Source organism: Chiloscyllium plagiosum, unplaced genomic scaffold (genome assembly GCF_037043375.1).
Source record: "Chiloscyllium plagiosum isolate Xiang-an unplaced genomic scaffold, Cpla_swu_hap1 HiC_scaffold_30, whole genome shotgun sequence".
Taxonomy (NCBI): Eukaryota; Metazoa; Chordata; class Chondrichthyes; order Orectolobiformes; family Hemiscylliidae; genus Chiloscyllium; species Chiloscyllium plagiosum.
This window is the reverse complement of record NW_028270168.1, coordinates 17,205,095-17,219,524: the sequence shown is the minus strand read 5'-3', so window position 1 is coordinate 17,219,524 and position 14,430 is coordinate 17,205,095. Positions and strand designations below refer to the sequence as shown.

The following is a 14,430-nucleotide window of genomic DNA, read 5'->3' as shown; positions in this document are numbered from 1 at the left end:
TCATAGCTCAAATCCCCCATATCAGACAGCATCCTGGTAAACCTGCACAGTACCCTCTCCAAAGTACCCACACCTTTCCGACAGTGTGGTGACTAGAACTGTCTACAATATTCCATGTGTGGCCTAACTAAAATTCTATTAAAGCTGCAGCATAACTTGTCTATTCTATACTCTGTGCCCCTTCCATAAGCCTTTTTTTACTACCTTATCTACCTGTGCTGCTAACTTCAGTGATCTGTGGGTCTGCACAACCAGATCCCTCTGCTTATTGGTACTTTTAAGGGTTCTTCCACTAACTATATAATTTTCACCTGTACTCAACCTTTCAAAATGGATTACCTCATATTTGTCCAGATTAAGCTCCATCTGCCATTTTTCTACCATGCTTCCAACTGACCTATATCCTGCTGTATCCTCTGACAAGCCTTCTCACTATCCACAACTCCACCAATCTTTGTACCGTCTGCAAAGTTACTAATTAAACCAGCTGCATTTTCCTCTGTACTATTTATGTAGACTACAAACAGCAGAGGTCCCAGCATTGATCCCTGTGGAACACCACCAGTCCAAAAAGTATCCTTCTACTGGTTCTGTCTGTCTCCTATGACTAAGCCAGTTCTGTATCCATCTTGCCGACTCATCCCTGATACCATGTGACTTCACCTTTTGTACCAGTCTGCCATTAGGGACCTTGTCAAAGGCTTTACTGAACTCCATGTAGACAACATCAACTGCTTTTCCCTCATCAATCATCTTCATTACCTTCTCAAAAAACTCGATCAAGTTAGTGAGCCATGACCTCCCGAACACAAAACCATCCTGTCTATCGCTAGTAAGTCCATTTGCTTCTAAATGCGTGTAGATCAATGCAAACCTTCGTTTAGTCCATTAAACATTATCTCTGTTTTCCAGCTGATTTTGTATCCACATTGCTACTGTCCCTTTTATTCCACAGTGTATCACTTCCATTGCAAGTCTATGTGGCATGGTATCGAATACCCTTTGGAAATCCATGAACACCTCACAAACAGTCTTATCCTCATCAATCCTTTCTGTTATCTTTTCAAAGAAATCCAGCAAGTTAGTTAGTCACAATTCACTCTTAATATGTCCAAGCTGATTCCTTTTCTGAGTTTATGCATGGTATAACATGACAATTAATTCTATCCTGAATAATTATTTTTAAACGTTTCTTCACCACTGAAGTTAAACTTGCAGGCCCATCAGTTACAGATCATTGTTTATGTCGTTGTTCAAAACAGTTGCATTGTGTACAGTTCTCCAGTGCTTGGGCACTGCCCCTGCAGTAGGCAAGATTGAGAGATTATTACCAATGCTTCTGTCTTCCTTGGATGCATCTCACCTTGGGCATTGTCTTATAAACTTTAAGTATAGGCAACATCTCCCCTCATTAATTTTAAACATTTCCAGTTACAGAGTTTCCTCCTCTGTCGCCATTACCTGGGCCACATCTGCTTTGCAGGCAAAGATAAGTCCAAAGATTCATTTCACACCTCAGCCATGCCTCCCGCCTCTATGTGTAAATCCTCCTTTTGGTCCCTAATCAGCTCTATTCTTTCTTTTGACCGCGATATGGTTGCAGAAGACTTTGGAATTTCCTTTTGTGTTGGCTGCCAATTTTTTTTTTTAATAACTTGTCTTTGCTTCTCTCATTTGCTTTTTCATTTCTTTTCAAACCTTCTGTATTCACCTGTCATAAACATTTTTTTTTTCTTCTTTTAACTTGACTTCTGCCTCTGTTATCGAGGGAACTCTGGATTTGTTTTCTCCTACCTTTCCCTTTTGAGGGAATATACTGGACTGTGTCTGAACCGTATCTTCTTTGAAGTTAACTCATCATTCAGTCTCAGATTTTTTGCCAAACTTGGTTTCCAGTTTGTTTGGCCCAGTTCTATTCTTATTCCTTGCAGTCATTACATTACATTTTTTTACATTACATTACATTACAGTGTGGAAACAGGCCCTTCGGCCCAACAAGTCCACGCCGACTCACCGAAGCGCAACCCACCCATACCCCTACATTTACCCCTAACCTAACACTACGGACAATTTAGCATGGCCAATTCACCTTACCTGCACATCTTTGGACTGTGGGAGGACACCGGAGCACCCACGCAATCTTTGCCAGTTGATTGTTAATCTAGATTAAGTATGTTGTTTTCCGCCATTATTCTAAATCTGGATGTACGTTTGCTCACTGAGCTGGAAGGTTCATTTTCAGACGTTTCATCACCATACTAGGTAACATAATCAGTGAGCCTCCAGTGAAGCACTGGTGTTAGTGACTTGCTTTCTATTTATGTGTTCGGATTCCTTGGATTGGTGATGTCATTTCCTGATCTTTTTCTCAGAGGGTGTAAATGGGGTCCAAGTCAACGTGTTTGTTGATAGAGTGCCATACTTCGAGGAATTCTCGTGTGTGTGTCTCTATTTGGCTTGTCCTAGGATGGATGTGTTATCCCAGTCGAAGTGATGTCCTACCTCATCTGTATATAAGGATACTAATGAGAGTGGCTCATGTATTTTTGTGGCTAGTTGATGTTCATGTATCCTGGTGGCTAGTATTTTGCCTGTCTGTCCAATGTAGTGTTTGTTACAGTTCTTGAAAGGTATTCTGTAAATGACATTGGTTTTGTTTGTCTGTATGGGGTCTTTCAAGTTCATTATTTGCTGATTTAGCGTATTGGTGGGTTTGTGGCCAACATGATGCGAAGAGGTCTGAGTAGTCTGGCAGTCATTTCTGATGTCTTTGATGTAGGGGAGAGTGGCTAGGGTTTCTGGACTCGTTTTGTCTGCTTGTTTGGGTTTGTTGCTGAGAAATTGGCAGACTATGTTCTTTGAGTACCCGTTATTTTTGATTACACTGTATGGGTGATTTTCCTCTGCTCTTTGCAGTTCCTTGGCACTGCAGTGTGTAGTGGCTCATTGAAATAATGTAATACAGCTTCGTTTGTGGGTGTTAGGATGATTGCTTCTGTAGTTCAGTATTTGGTTTGTATGCGTTGTTTTCCTGTAGACGCTGGTTTGAAGCTCCCCATTGGCTGTTCACTCCACTGTGACATCTAGGAATGGCAGTTTGTTTTTTGCTTTCTTCCTGTTTAGTGAATTTTATGCCAATAAGGATATTTTTGATGGTCTTGAATGTTTCCTCTATTTTGTTTCGTTTGGAGATGTACTGCACGGAAACGGACCATTCGGTCCAACTCGTTCATGCCGACCAGATATCCCAATCCAATCTAGTCCCACCTGCCAGCACCCAGCCCATATCCCTCCAAGCCCTTCCTATTCATATACCCATGCCTTTTAAATAATGCAATTGTACCAGCCTCCATCACTTCCCCTGGCATCTCATTCCATACACCACCCTCTGCGTGAAAAAGTTGCTCCTTAGGTCCCTTTTATACCTTTCCCCACTCACCATAAACCTCTACATTTGTCTTTTTATCCTTTCCATGCCCCTCATGGTTTTATAAACCTCTAAGGTCACTCCTTAGACTCTGGCACTCCTGGGAAAACAGCCCCAACCTATTCAGTGTCTCCCTATAGCTCAAATCCTCCAACCCTAGCGACATCCTTGTAAGTCTTTTCTGAACCCTTTCAAGTTTCACAACATCCTAGGAAGAAGACCAGAATTGCACACAATGTTCCAAAAGTAGCCTAACCAACGGCCTGTACAGCCGCAACATGACCTCCCAACTCCTATATGCAATGTTCTGACCACTAAAGGAATGCATACCAAACGCCTTCTTTCCTATCTTATCTATCTGCGACTGTACTTTCAAGGAGCTATGAACCTGCACTCCAAGGTCTCTTTGTTCAGCAACACTCCCTTGGACCTTACCATTAAGTGTATAAGTCCTGCTAAGATTTGCTTTCCCAAAATGCAGCACCTTGATTTATCAAAATTAGATTCCGTCTGCCACCCCTCAGCGCATTGGCCCATCTGATCAAGATTCTGCTGTACTCTGAGGTAACCTTCTTCGCTGTCCAGTACACCTCCAATTTTGGCGTCATCTGCAAACTTACTAACTATATCTCCAAAGTACACATCCAAATCACTTATATAAATGACAAAAAGTAGTGGACCCAGTACCGATCCTTGTGGCACTGCACGAGTCACAGGCCTCCAGTAAAGCAACCCTCCATCACCACCCTCTGTCTTCTACCTTACAGCCAGTTCTGTATTCAAATAGCTAGTTCTTTCTGTATCCCATGAGATCTAACCTTGCTAACCAGTTTCCCATGGGGAACCTTGTCGAACGCCTTACTGAAGTCCGTGTAGATCACGTCCACCGCTCTGCCCTCATCAATCCTCGTTGCTACTTCTTCAAAAAACTCAATCAGGTTTGTGAGACATGATTTCCCATCCACAAAGCCATGTTGACTATCCCTAATCAGTCCTTGCCTTCCAAATCCATGTAAATCTTGTCACTCAGGAATCCCTCCAACAACTTGCCCACCACCGACGTTAGGCTCACTGGTCTATAGTTCCCTGGCTTGTCCTTACCACATTTCTGAAATAGTGGCACCACGTTAGCCAACCTCCTGTCTTCCAGCACCTCACCCGTGACTATCGATGATACAATTATCTCAGCAAGGGGACCAAGCAGTCAGTGGGCGGCACGGTAGCACAGTGGTTAGCACTGCTGCTTCACAGCGCCAGAGACCCGGGTTCAATTCCCGCCTCAGGCGACTCTCTGTGTGGAGTTTGCACATTCTCCCCGTGTCTGCGTGGGTTTCCTCCAGGTGCTCCGGTTTCCTCCCACAATCCAAAAATGTGCAGGGGTTAGGTGAATTGGCCATGCTAAATTGCCCGTAGTGTTAGGTGAAGGGGTAAATGTAGGAGAATGGGTCTGGGTGGGTTACGCTTCGGTGGGTTGGTGTGGACTTGTTGGGCCGAAGGGCCTGTTTCCACACTGTAAGTAATCTAATCTAATCTAATCTAATCTAATCTTCTCTACCTTTCCACAGAGTTCTAGGGTACATCTGATCAGGTTCTGGGGATTTATCCACCTTTATGCATTTCAAGACATCCAGCACTTCCTCCTCTGTGATATGGACATTTTCAAGATGTCACCATCTATTTCCCTCCATTCTATATCTTCCACATCCTTCTCCACAGTAAACACTGATGCAAAATACTCGTTTAGTATCTTCCCCCATCTCCTGCAGCTCCACACAAAGGTCGCCTTGCTGATCTTTGGGCCCTATTCTCTTCCTCATTACCCTTTTATCCTTAATGTATTTGTAAATACCCTTTGGATTCTCCTTAACCCTATTTGCCAAAACTATCTCATGTCCCCCTTTTGCCCTACTGTTTTCCTTCTTAAGAATACTGTTACTGCCTTCATATTCTTCCATGGATTCACTCAATCTCTTCTGTCTATACCTGACATATGCTTTCTTTTTGTTAACTAAACCTTCAATTTCTCTAGTCATCCAGCATTCCCTACACCTACCAGCCTTTCCATTCACCCTGACAGGGAAATACTTTCTCTGGAGTCTTGTTTTCTCTCATCTGAAGGCTTCCCATTTTCCAGCCGTCCCTTTACCCGTAAACATCTGTGCCCAATCAGCTTTTGAAAGTTCTTGCCTAATACCATCAAAATTGGCCTTCCTCCAATTTAGAACTTCAACTTTTATATTTGTTCTATCCTTTTCCATAACTATTTTAAAACAAATAGAATTATGGTCACTGACCCCAAAGTGCTCCTCCATGACATCTCAGTCATCTGCCCTGCCTTATTTCCAAAAAGTAGGTCAAGTTTTGCATCTTCTCTAGTAGGTACATTGACATACTGAATCAGAAAATGTTCTTGTGCACACTTAACAAATTCGTCTCCATCTGAACCCTTAACGCTATGGCAGTCTCAGTCTATGTTTGGAAATTTAAAATTCCCTACCATAACCACCCTATTATTCTTACAGATCTACAATTTGGAACATTTTCCTCAAAATACTATTCCATTTACCTCCTTGTTTTTATCTTCTCCTAAAAAAAGTGTGAATATCAAGTTTTGTGATTAAAGCTTATAATACCATTTGTGCTGAGGGTGAAAGAACTGAAGATAGTGCTTGGGTTGCAGTCTTCCAGTCTGTTGTATGACAGAATGTCATTGCAAAGAGACCTGTTTCTTGGAGTTACATGTTTTATTTGTTCATAGTTATGACATGAAGAGGTAAAAACCTACTTCCTTATTTATTGTTTATTTTTAATGTGTATACTAGAGTGATAGTGAAATAATACTCCAACACATGATATATAACTCTTTTTAACTTTGTTTTCTAGATCATGTTTCCATTGGTGGGCTTGGGGACAGCTTCTATGAATATTTGATCAAAACCTGGCTTATGTCTGACAAAACTGATGAGGAGGCCAAAACTATGTATTATGAAGCTTTACAGGTACTGTACAACCTTGCACAAGTATTTGAAATATCACTTTAGATCTTAGCACATTTCGTGTTTAAAATATAAAAGTTGAAGGCTGGAGAAGGACGGATATTTTGTGTAATTATTCCACCATCATCAACATTTTCTTTCAAATCACGTTAGAATGCTTACATTTGCAAGATTTCTCTGAGTGAGGCAGTGGACTAAATGGGCAAAACTGTCATTATGAATTATGGACAAATTTAGTGATACATTGAAGAAGTGCATTATGGTTGAATTAAAGTAAAGTAGCATGGCTTGAACATTGTTTCAGGCACGTAGTTATAAAGAGGCTAAGTAGTGATTGTGTTCAACCCATAAGACCATAAGATATAGGAGCAGAAATTAGCCCATCCAGCCCATCACGTCTGCTCCACCATTCAATCATGAGTGATATGTTTCTCAACCCAATTATCCCACTTTCTCCCCATAACACTTGATGACTCAGTGACGATGTAGGAACAATTATATAGCTCAAATCAGGATGGTGTGTGACTTGGAGGTGGATATGAAGATGATGTTTCCTTGTGTCACAACCTTTGTGCTTAGGAAGTAGAAATTGTTGGTCTAGATGGTGTTGTCAAAGGAGCCAATCAAATATACAAAATAGTAACTGAAGTAAGCTGTTTGGCCCCTCGTTGCACTGACATTGAGTAAGATCATAGATGTGCATTTTGAATTCCAAATTGCATTATAAGTGTATCAATGTCAGATGTGCTGCAGTAGTTCAAGAAGGCAACTTACCACCTCGTTCTGGAGGGCACTTAAGGATGAGCAACAAATGCTGGCCTTTCCAGAGATGTTCACATTCCAAAAAGGAATAAAAAAATGCCCTCAATTAGCTCTCTTAACTTCTCTGCTCAATGGAGAAAAACTTAGCTTTTTTACATAGCTTAAATTTACCTTTCCTGGTGTCATTTCAGTCCAGTAAACCTTCTCTGCAGCTTTTTCAAAGCCTTGATGCTTTGATATCCTTCTTTAAAGCATGGTACTCAGAATTGTGCACAATATTTCATATGAGCTTAATCAAAAATTTGGGAGGTCTTGTGGCATCATGGTAGTGTCCCACCCTCTGAACCAGAAGATGTTTCTGAGTTCAAACCTTATCTGTGGACCTGATGATCATGGAAAGTGTGTCATAAGACAGACAAACAGTGTGATTATCAGTTTGGAAGTCTTTCTCATCCACAGGTGATAAGAGTGGGAGAGTTTTCTGGTCAGCCAGAGCCATGTGGTAGCTGCAGCAAAACAGCCTAATCATGTTAAAAGACAGATGCAAGTTCTTGCAGTGAGCCTTAATTCAATCAACTACCTGAAATGCACAACTAATGTTTTTTAATAATTTGCCATCACTTTGTGGTTAGCAAGTTTTGAAAAGATTTATAGCTCAGGTTGAGGTTCTGGATGTAGGTTTGCTCGCTGAGCCGGAAGGTACATTTTCAGAAGTTTCGTCATCATACATCTTCGAAGCACTGCTGGCATTTCATGTTTCCTATTTATATATTTGGGTTTCTTTGGGTTGGTGATGCCATTTCCTGTGGTGATGTCATTTTCTAGAGTGATGGTATTTCCTGTTCCTTTTCTCAGGGATTCGTAAATGGGATCCAAGTCAATGTGTTTGTTGATAAAGTTCCGGTTGGAATGCCATGTTTCTAGGAATTCTCGTGCGTGTCTCTGTTTGGCTTGTCCTGGAGTGGATGAGTTGTCCCAGTCGAAGTGGTGTCCTTCATTATCTGTATGTAAGGATACCAGTGAGAGAGGGTCATGTCGTTTTGTAGCTAGTTGATGTTCATGTATCCTGGTAGCTAGTTTTCTGCCTGTTTGTCCAATGTAGTGTTTGTTACAGTTCTTGCATGGTATTTTGTAAATGACATTAGTTTTGCTTGTTGTCTGTATAGGGTCTTACAAGTTCATTAGCTGCTGTTTTGGTGTGTTGGTGGGTTTGTGGGCTTCTTTGTTGTTCATATACAAGGAATCCAAAGCCAGTCTGAATGCCAATATTTACTTGTCTCTTCCCTATCAAAGGTATAGAACTGGAGAAAAGCAGCTGGTTTAGCAGCATCTGTGGCAAGAGAAACAGTCAATGTTTTGAGTGTTTACTTCTGTCTTCACAGATACTGCATGACTAGTTAAGTTCCTCCAGCACTTGCTGGTTTTATTTCAGATATTCAACATTCTTGATATTTTGCTTTTATTTTTAAGACTTGTGTTGCTTTATCATTCTTCCAATTAAAGTGGATAATTTCTCACTTCCCTGTGTTTTTTTTCCCCAGTCCTTGAGTGGATCTATATATATGTCTTTGTGCCACTTGTCATCCTTACAATTTATCTTTAACCTTGATCCTTCAGCATATCTCAGTAATAAAATCTTTGAATGAAATGATACCTTAAACACTGCAAAACATCTCAACAAGGGTTAACAAACAGTTTGATCAGGGATGATAGTAAACCAAAAATGTAGTTAAAGAAGTAGCATGATGTGGAGGTGCCGGTGTTGTTACTGGGGTGGACAAAGTTAAAAGTCACAGAACACCAGGTTATGTTCCAACAGGTTTATTTGGAAGTACCAGCTTTCGGAGTACTCCCCTTCATCAGGTAGCTGTGGAGTAGGATCATAAGCCACAGACTTTATAGCAAAAGATCACAGTGTCATGCATATAACTGATACGATATATTGAACAAACCTAGATTGCTAGGAGAAAGTGAGAACTACAGATTCTGGAAGTCAGAGTTGAGAGTGGAGTGCTGGAAAATGACAGCAGGTCAGGCAACATCCGAGGAGCAGGAGAATCGATGTTTTGGGCAAGAGCCCTTCACCAGGAATGAGGCTTGTGAGCCAAGGGGTTGGAGAGATAAATGAGAGGGGGCTGGGGCTGGTGGCTGAGTATGCGATAGGTGGACGGGGATGGGGATAAAGGTGATAGGTCAGAGAGGAGGGTGGAGTGGATAGGTGGACAGGTCATGAGGGCGGTGCCGAGTTGGATGATTGGAACTGGAATAAGGTGGGGGGGAGGGTTCACCAGTTTCCTAATTTCCCCTCCCCCAACGTTATCTCAGTTCCAGCCTTCCAACTCGGCACTGCCCTCATGACCTGTCATACCTGTCCACCTTCCTCCCCACCTATCCACTCCATCCTCCTCTCCAACCTATCACCTTTACCCCCACCTTCCTCTACCTATCACACACTCAGCCACCTTCCCCGCAGCTCCATCCCCCCTCATTCATCTCTCCACCCTCTCAGCTCACAAGCCTCATTCCTGATGAAAGGCTCTTGTCCGAAACATTGATTCTCCTGCCCCTCAGATTCTGTCTGACCTTCTGTGCTTTGCCAGCACCCTAAACCTAGATTGCTGTTAAGTCTTTAATCTTTTAAAATGGGTTGCAGGTTTCAGTTCATTAATATGTAAATCTCAGAACTTCTTTCAAGTTACATTCTCGAAATAACTTAAGGTTTTATAAAAAGTGACATAGCAGCTCAGATAATGCATTAAAGGTGTGAGGTTAGATTCTGTCTGTATCGCAATCTTGAGTCAGACTGGTTCTGTTTCCAAAGTAGGAATTTATAAAATATTACATGTATTGACAGCCTGCAGATTTTGTGCTTTTTGAACAAAATAGAATGTTAATGCAATTACAATTCTGCAAATGCAAGTTCATCCCATAGACTTATATGTGTGTGTGCATGCGTGTGAGGGAGAGAATGTGAGTATGTGCATATGAATGTGAGAGAGTGCTTTTGTGTGTGTGCACCTCTCAGGGTGTCTGTGTGTTTGTGTCTGATAGAGAGCCTGTGTATGAGAGAGGGTCTGCGAGAGTGTATGAGTATGTAAAAGTGTGTGTGTATTTATATGTGTGTGAGTGTGTGTTTGTGAGATTGTATAGTGTAGTAGGGTCACCAGAGTGTGACATGAACTCAAGGTCCCAGTTGAGGCCATCCTCATGGGTACTGAACGTGGCTATCAGCCTCTGCATGGCCACTCTGCATTGTTGTGTATCCTGAAATCCACCTTGGAGGATGGTTACCTGAAGGTCTGAGGCTGAATGTCCCTGACTGCTGAAGTGTTCCCTGAAGTAGCAGTTTAAAAGGAGGAAAGAGACAAAGAAGTAAAGAAAGGGAGTTCTGAAACTTAAGAGTAATCAACAGCTCATGGTACAGATGCCAATGGCGAATGCTTAAAATCAGAGATGAATGAGAAGCTAGAATCATGGCAGTGCGGATACCACAGGCATTGTAGGAATGGATGAGGTGATGGAATATGAAATTGAAAACAAGGATGAAAAATCCAAAAATTACAGCAATATAGATTGTGGCCAATCAATAATTAACTTTGTTTACGTTTAAGATTCTTGTTTTGGAATTAACCACATCACTCTAAAACATAATATAAAATGCTTTATTTTTAAGGCTTTATTTCCCAAGAGGATATTTTACTACATAAATAACCCCAATTTATTACACAAGTCTATATATACTATAGCCAGTTAGTTGACATATTGTTTCATTGCATGTATTACATGAACTTGTCTTCCAAACTACTTTTGGTAATTTGATTTGACTCATCCATATAAAGAGTAAATTCATTTAAGATTATTATAGTACTGTTATTTCTTGCTCCTCCAGTCTCATGATGTACTCACTCTGATTACCTTAAAGATGTTATAAACTCCTTTTAGCAATATTATCGAGCCATTTTTATTTCTTAGTTCCACTCATAATGAGTCTGTATCATAATTTTCTCAGTTAAGAACATTTTTAACTAATGCATTCAACATATTATCATCATGCTACTCTACATTAATGTTCTCTTTGTTAGTTTTGTGCTTGAAAGTTATATATTCTGAAAAATAAATGGAAAATACTGAAAGAATGCGGTTGGGCAACATTTGTGGAGATAAACACAACGATCTTTCATCAGAATGAGAGTATTTAGTTCCCAACTCTGGTCATCCTGCAGCCACATCTGGGTTAAATCCATTTACACCTTTGTTCTTTTCATTTTTCTTATGAACAATTGGAACATCAGATCTAAACTTTGTGAAATTTTTCTCATCTGTTTAAGTCTCCCTTTATCACTGCTGCCATTATTTCTTATGCCCCATCTTCCCATAAGCTGTAACTTAAAACACCTCATCATTGTACATCCCATCAGATGTCTTTGTCCTGATATGACTGTGGAAGGTAAATTGAGTGAGTATTCCTTTCCTGTATATCTGTCATCTTATGTGTAATTGGCCAAGCGGTCCAGTGTGGCACTCTTTTGGCCTGGCATGGCCTCAGCATAGAATTCTGGCCTGGAGATGATTCCAAGAGCCGAGAGGTGAAGCCCAGCACACTCTTGGGTCAAGGCCTGCCATGGACTAGAGGCTTAGTGCCTTCTGAACTTTTTATTTCCTTATTTTTCTAATTGCTTTTTCCAAGAATTTGTACTTAAAATTTTGTACCTCGATAACTTTGTGTCTAAGATGGCGCCTTAAGTGGTGACTTGTAAGCTTTTCACTATACTCATTTGAGGACTTATGACAAAGATAATTCTAATTCCACCTTTAATTACAAGAAATCTAAAATTAAAATAACCTATCCTAATCTTTCCTCTCAGAATGTGCTGAATTTTATACAGCATCATGGTCTTCTCCCCTAATTCTCTTCCCTGAGCTAAAAGGTCAGGGAACCTGCCAACAATCTTGACAGCTGCTACAATAGAAGTAGTATTAATTGCTTTAAAGCAAAACAGTTGTGTTTATCTTAGTAGAAAGTCTCTCCTTGGAGAGCTGTTGGGTACTCTGATGGCCGACCACTTTGTTCTTCCAACATTACCAGCCAGGAGCAGTGCTGGCACTAAAATATAACCCTGAGGAATCCATTTAAGTTCAGTTAGCAGTCTTAAAGAGGTGGGTTCAGGAGGCCAGGAAGACGATTAGAAAGAAGAATAACCTTTGGGGCAGTGCTCTTGATGAGGCTTGAGGATCCACAAATGAGATCCAGCCTGTCCTCCTGAACCCAGCCCATGCAACGAATGCTGCAGGCCTGCATTTCCCTGCCATGTGTAACAGACTAGATGAGACCTTTTGAGTGGCCATTAATCAGCTATTTGAGGGCATCAATAGACCTGAGCATTGACAGGTCATCTTCAGTTCCCTCATTGCTGTAAAATTTCAGAGGCAAGTAGGTGACAGAGAGAGGACCTGCTGGATTTTGTGTGCCCCTCCACCTTCATATTGGTTAGGGGGGGCATAATCCTAAACTTTCCAACTGATCTAAACATATGTAAGCATTTTTTCTTTCTCCTTTGTGCAAAGATATATTTTTAAAATCCATTTGTTGAGGTAGAAGTTGCTGACTAAGGGCAGCATTTATTGTCCATCCCAAATTGCCAATAGGATAATTGCTGTGGGCCTGGAGTCACACGTGTGCCAGATCGGTAAGGATGGCAGATTTCTTTCCCGAGAGGATATTAGGGAACCAGATGAGCTTTTATGACAATTGGTAGAGATTGCGTGTCACCATCTTTATTCCACATTTTATTGTATTCAGTTTCACTTCTGTCATAGTGGAATTCGAACCCAAGTCCCAAGAACATTGGCTGGGGGTTCTAGATTGGTAGTTAAGTGACATTACCATTACACCACCAGCTCTCCGAGGTGTTAGTATTCAATAGGCTGCTGATGTTTTGTAAAAGGAGTTTGGGGCAGAAGTGGTCCTTGTATTATGGCAGTTTTGCCTTGAAAAGGAGCCATTGATTCTCAAAGGGCAGTTGCTTTGGGTAGCCCAGTATCATCCCTTAATTGCAACTGTGCAGTTTATGATGGAGAAGAATGGAAGCCTTGCAACTGTTATTATTTGTGAGAAATAGCAGCCACAGTGAGGTTGATCAAGCCGTTGATACTGTATTGGACTCTGAACCTGTATGTACACTGCTGAGCCAACCCAATTGCCTAATGACAGTTATTGGATTCCGAAAGCGAATATGTAGGTCCTGTCTTATCCAGACCCAGTGCCATCAGGAGTCTATGTTTTCGTGAAGTCAGAGCCACCAACTAATCCCAGACTCAGTGAAGATTTTTAGAATCAGTAGAACTTTCAAGGCATGTTTGTAAATGAGGGCTATAGTAGAGACACAAATGTTAATTACAACACATCTCCAGTAATCACCCTCAGAACTCTCATGGATGTATTTCTTTAAATGAATAGTCATGAGTTCTGGGCTTTGTGGCTTTAAAAGTCATGAGCAACCTTCTCCATGCTCAGAAGGTAGCATATATTCACGAATAAGTCATCCTCTCTGAATCATGTGGTGCCACGTTATTTACGTAATATAACTAATCACCACACATGAATTAATTGTATAAGAGTAGATGTGTGAACAGCAAACAAATGATGCCAAGACTGGTATTGAGCAAATTTGGTGTTCAGTCATGTGTGGCAGAAACTGTTCTATGTTACTTGGTTTATTAGCTACTCATGATCATCTGCGTTGCTATCATTGTAAGGAAAACATTCTTCCTTATTTCTGGTTCTCCACATCATCCTCCTAGTCTTCATTATTCTCTGCCCCCAGTTGTTGTAATGAATTTTCAAGAAAGAACAGGATAAGTTAAGGATGGGTGAACAAAAGCCCATTGGGATTAAGGAATTAGAGAAGGGTATGAAAGATTCAGTATTTTTCTGTTTCATAGTGATACCACGGTGGCTAGTAGTGTCTACATCCACTAACCTGCACTGTTCTGATGATATCTGCATCTCCCATTACTTAAATAGGGCATTTCCCCACCTGTTGTTTTCACAGGATGAGTTTTCTGATCATCGAATCATGCAGCACAGAATATAGTTCTGTTTACCATGTCTGTCCTGGTTGTTTGAAAGAGTGATCCAATTAGTCCCATTCCACTACCCATGTCCTGATACGCTTGTCAATTATTCAGTCAAGTATTCATAAAATTAATTTTTGAAAGTTATTGATTCAGCTACTTTTTTAGGCA

General features: G+C 41.0%; 1 protein-coding gene across 1 annotated transcript in view; it reads left to right on the top strand.

Annotated features, from left to right (window-relative positions):
- The window catches only part of LOC122563562 (mannosyl-oligosaccharide 1,2-alpha-mannosidase IA), a 143,940-nt gene that overhangs the window by 99,117 nt on the left and 30,393 nt on the right, over window positions 1-14,430 (top strand). Inside the window, exon 8 of the mRNA XM_043717453.2 lies at window positions 6,311-6,426. Within this exon, the coding sequence (XP_043573388.1) occupies window positions 6,311-6,426 (116 nt within the window). The remainder of the gene's footprint in view (window positions 1-6,310; window positions 6,427-14,430) is intronic.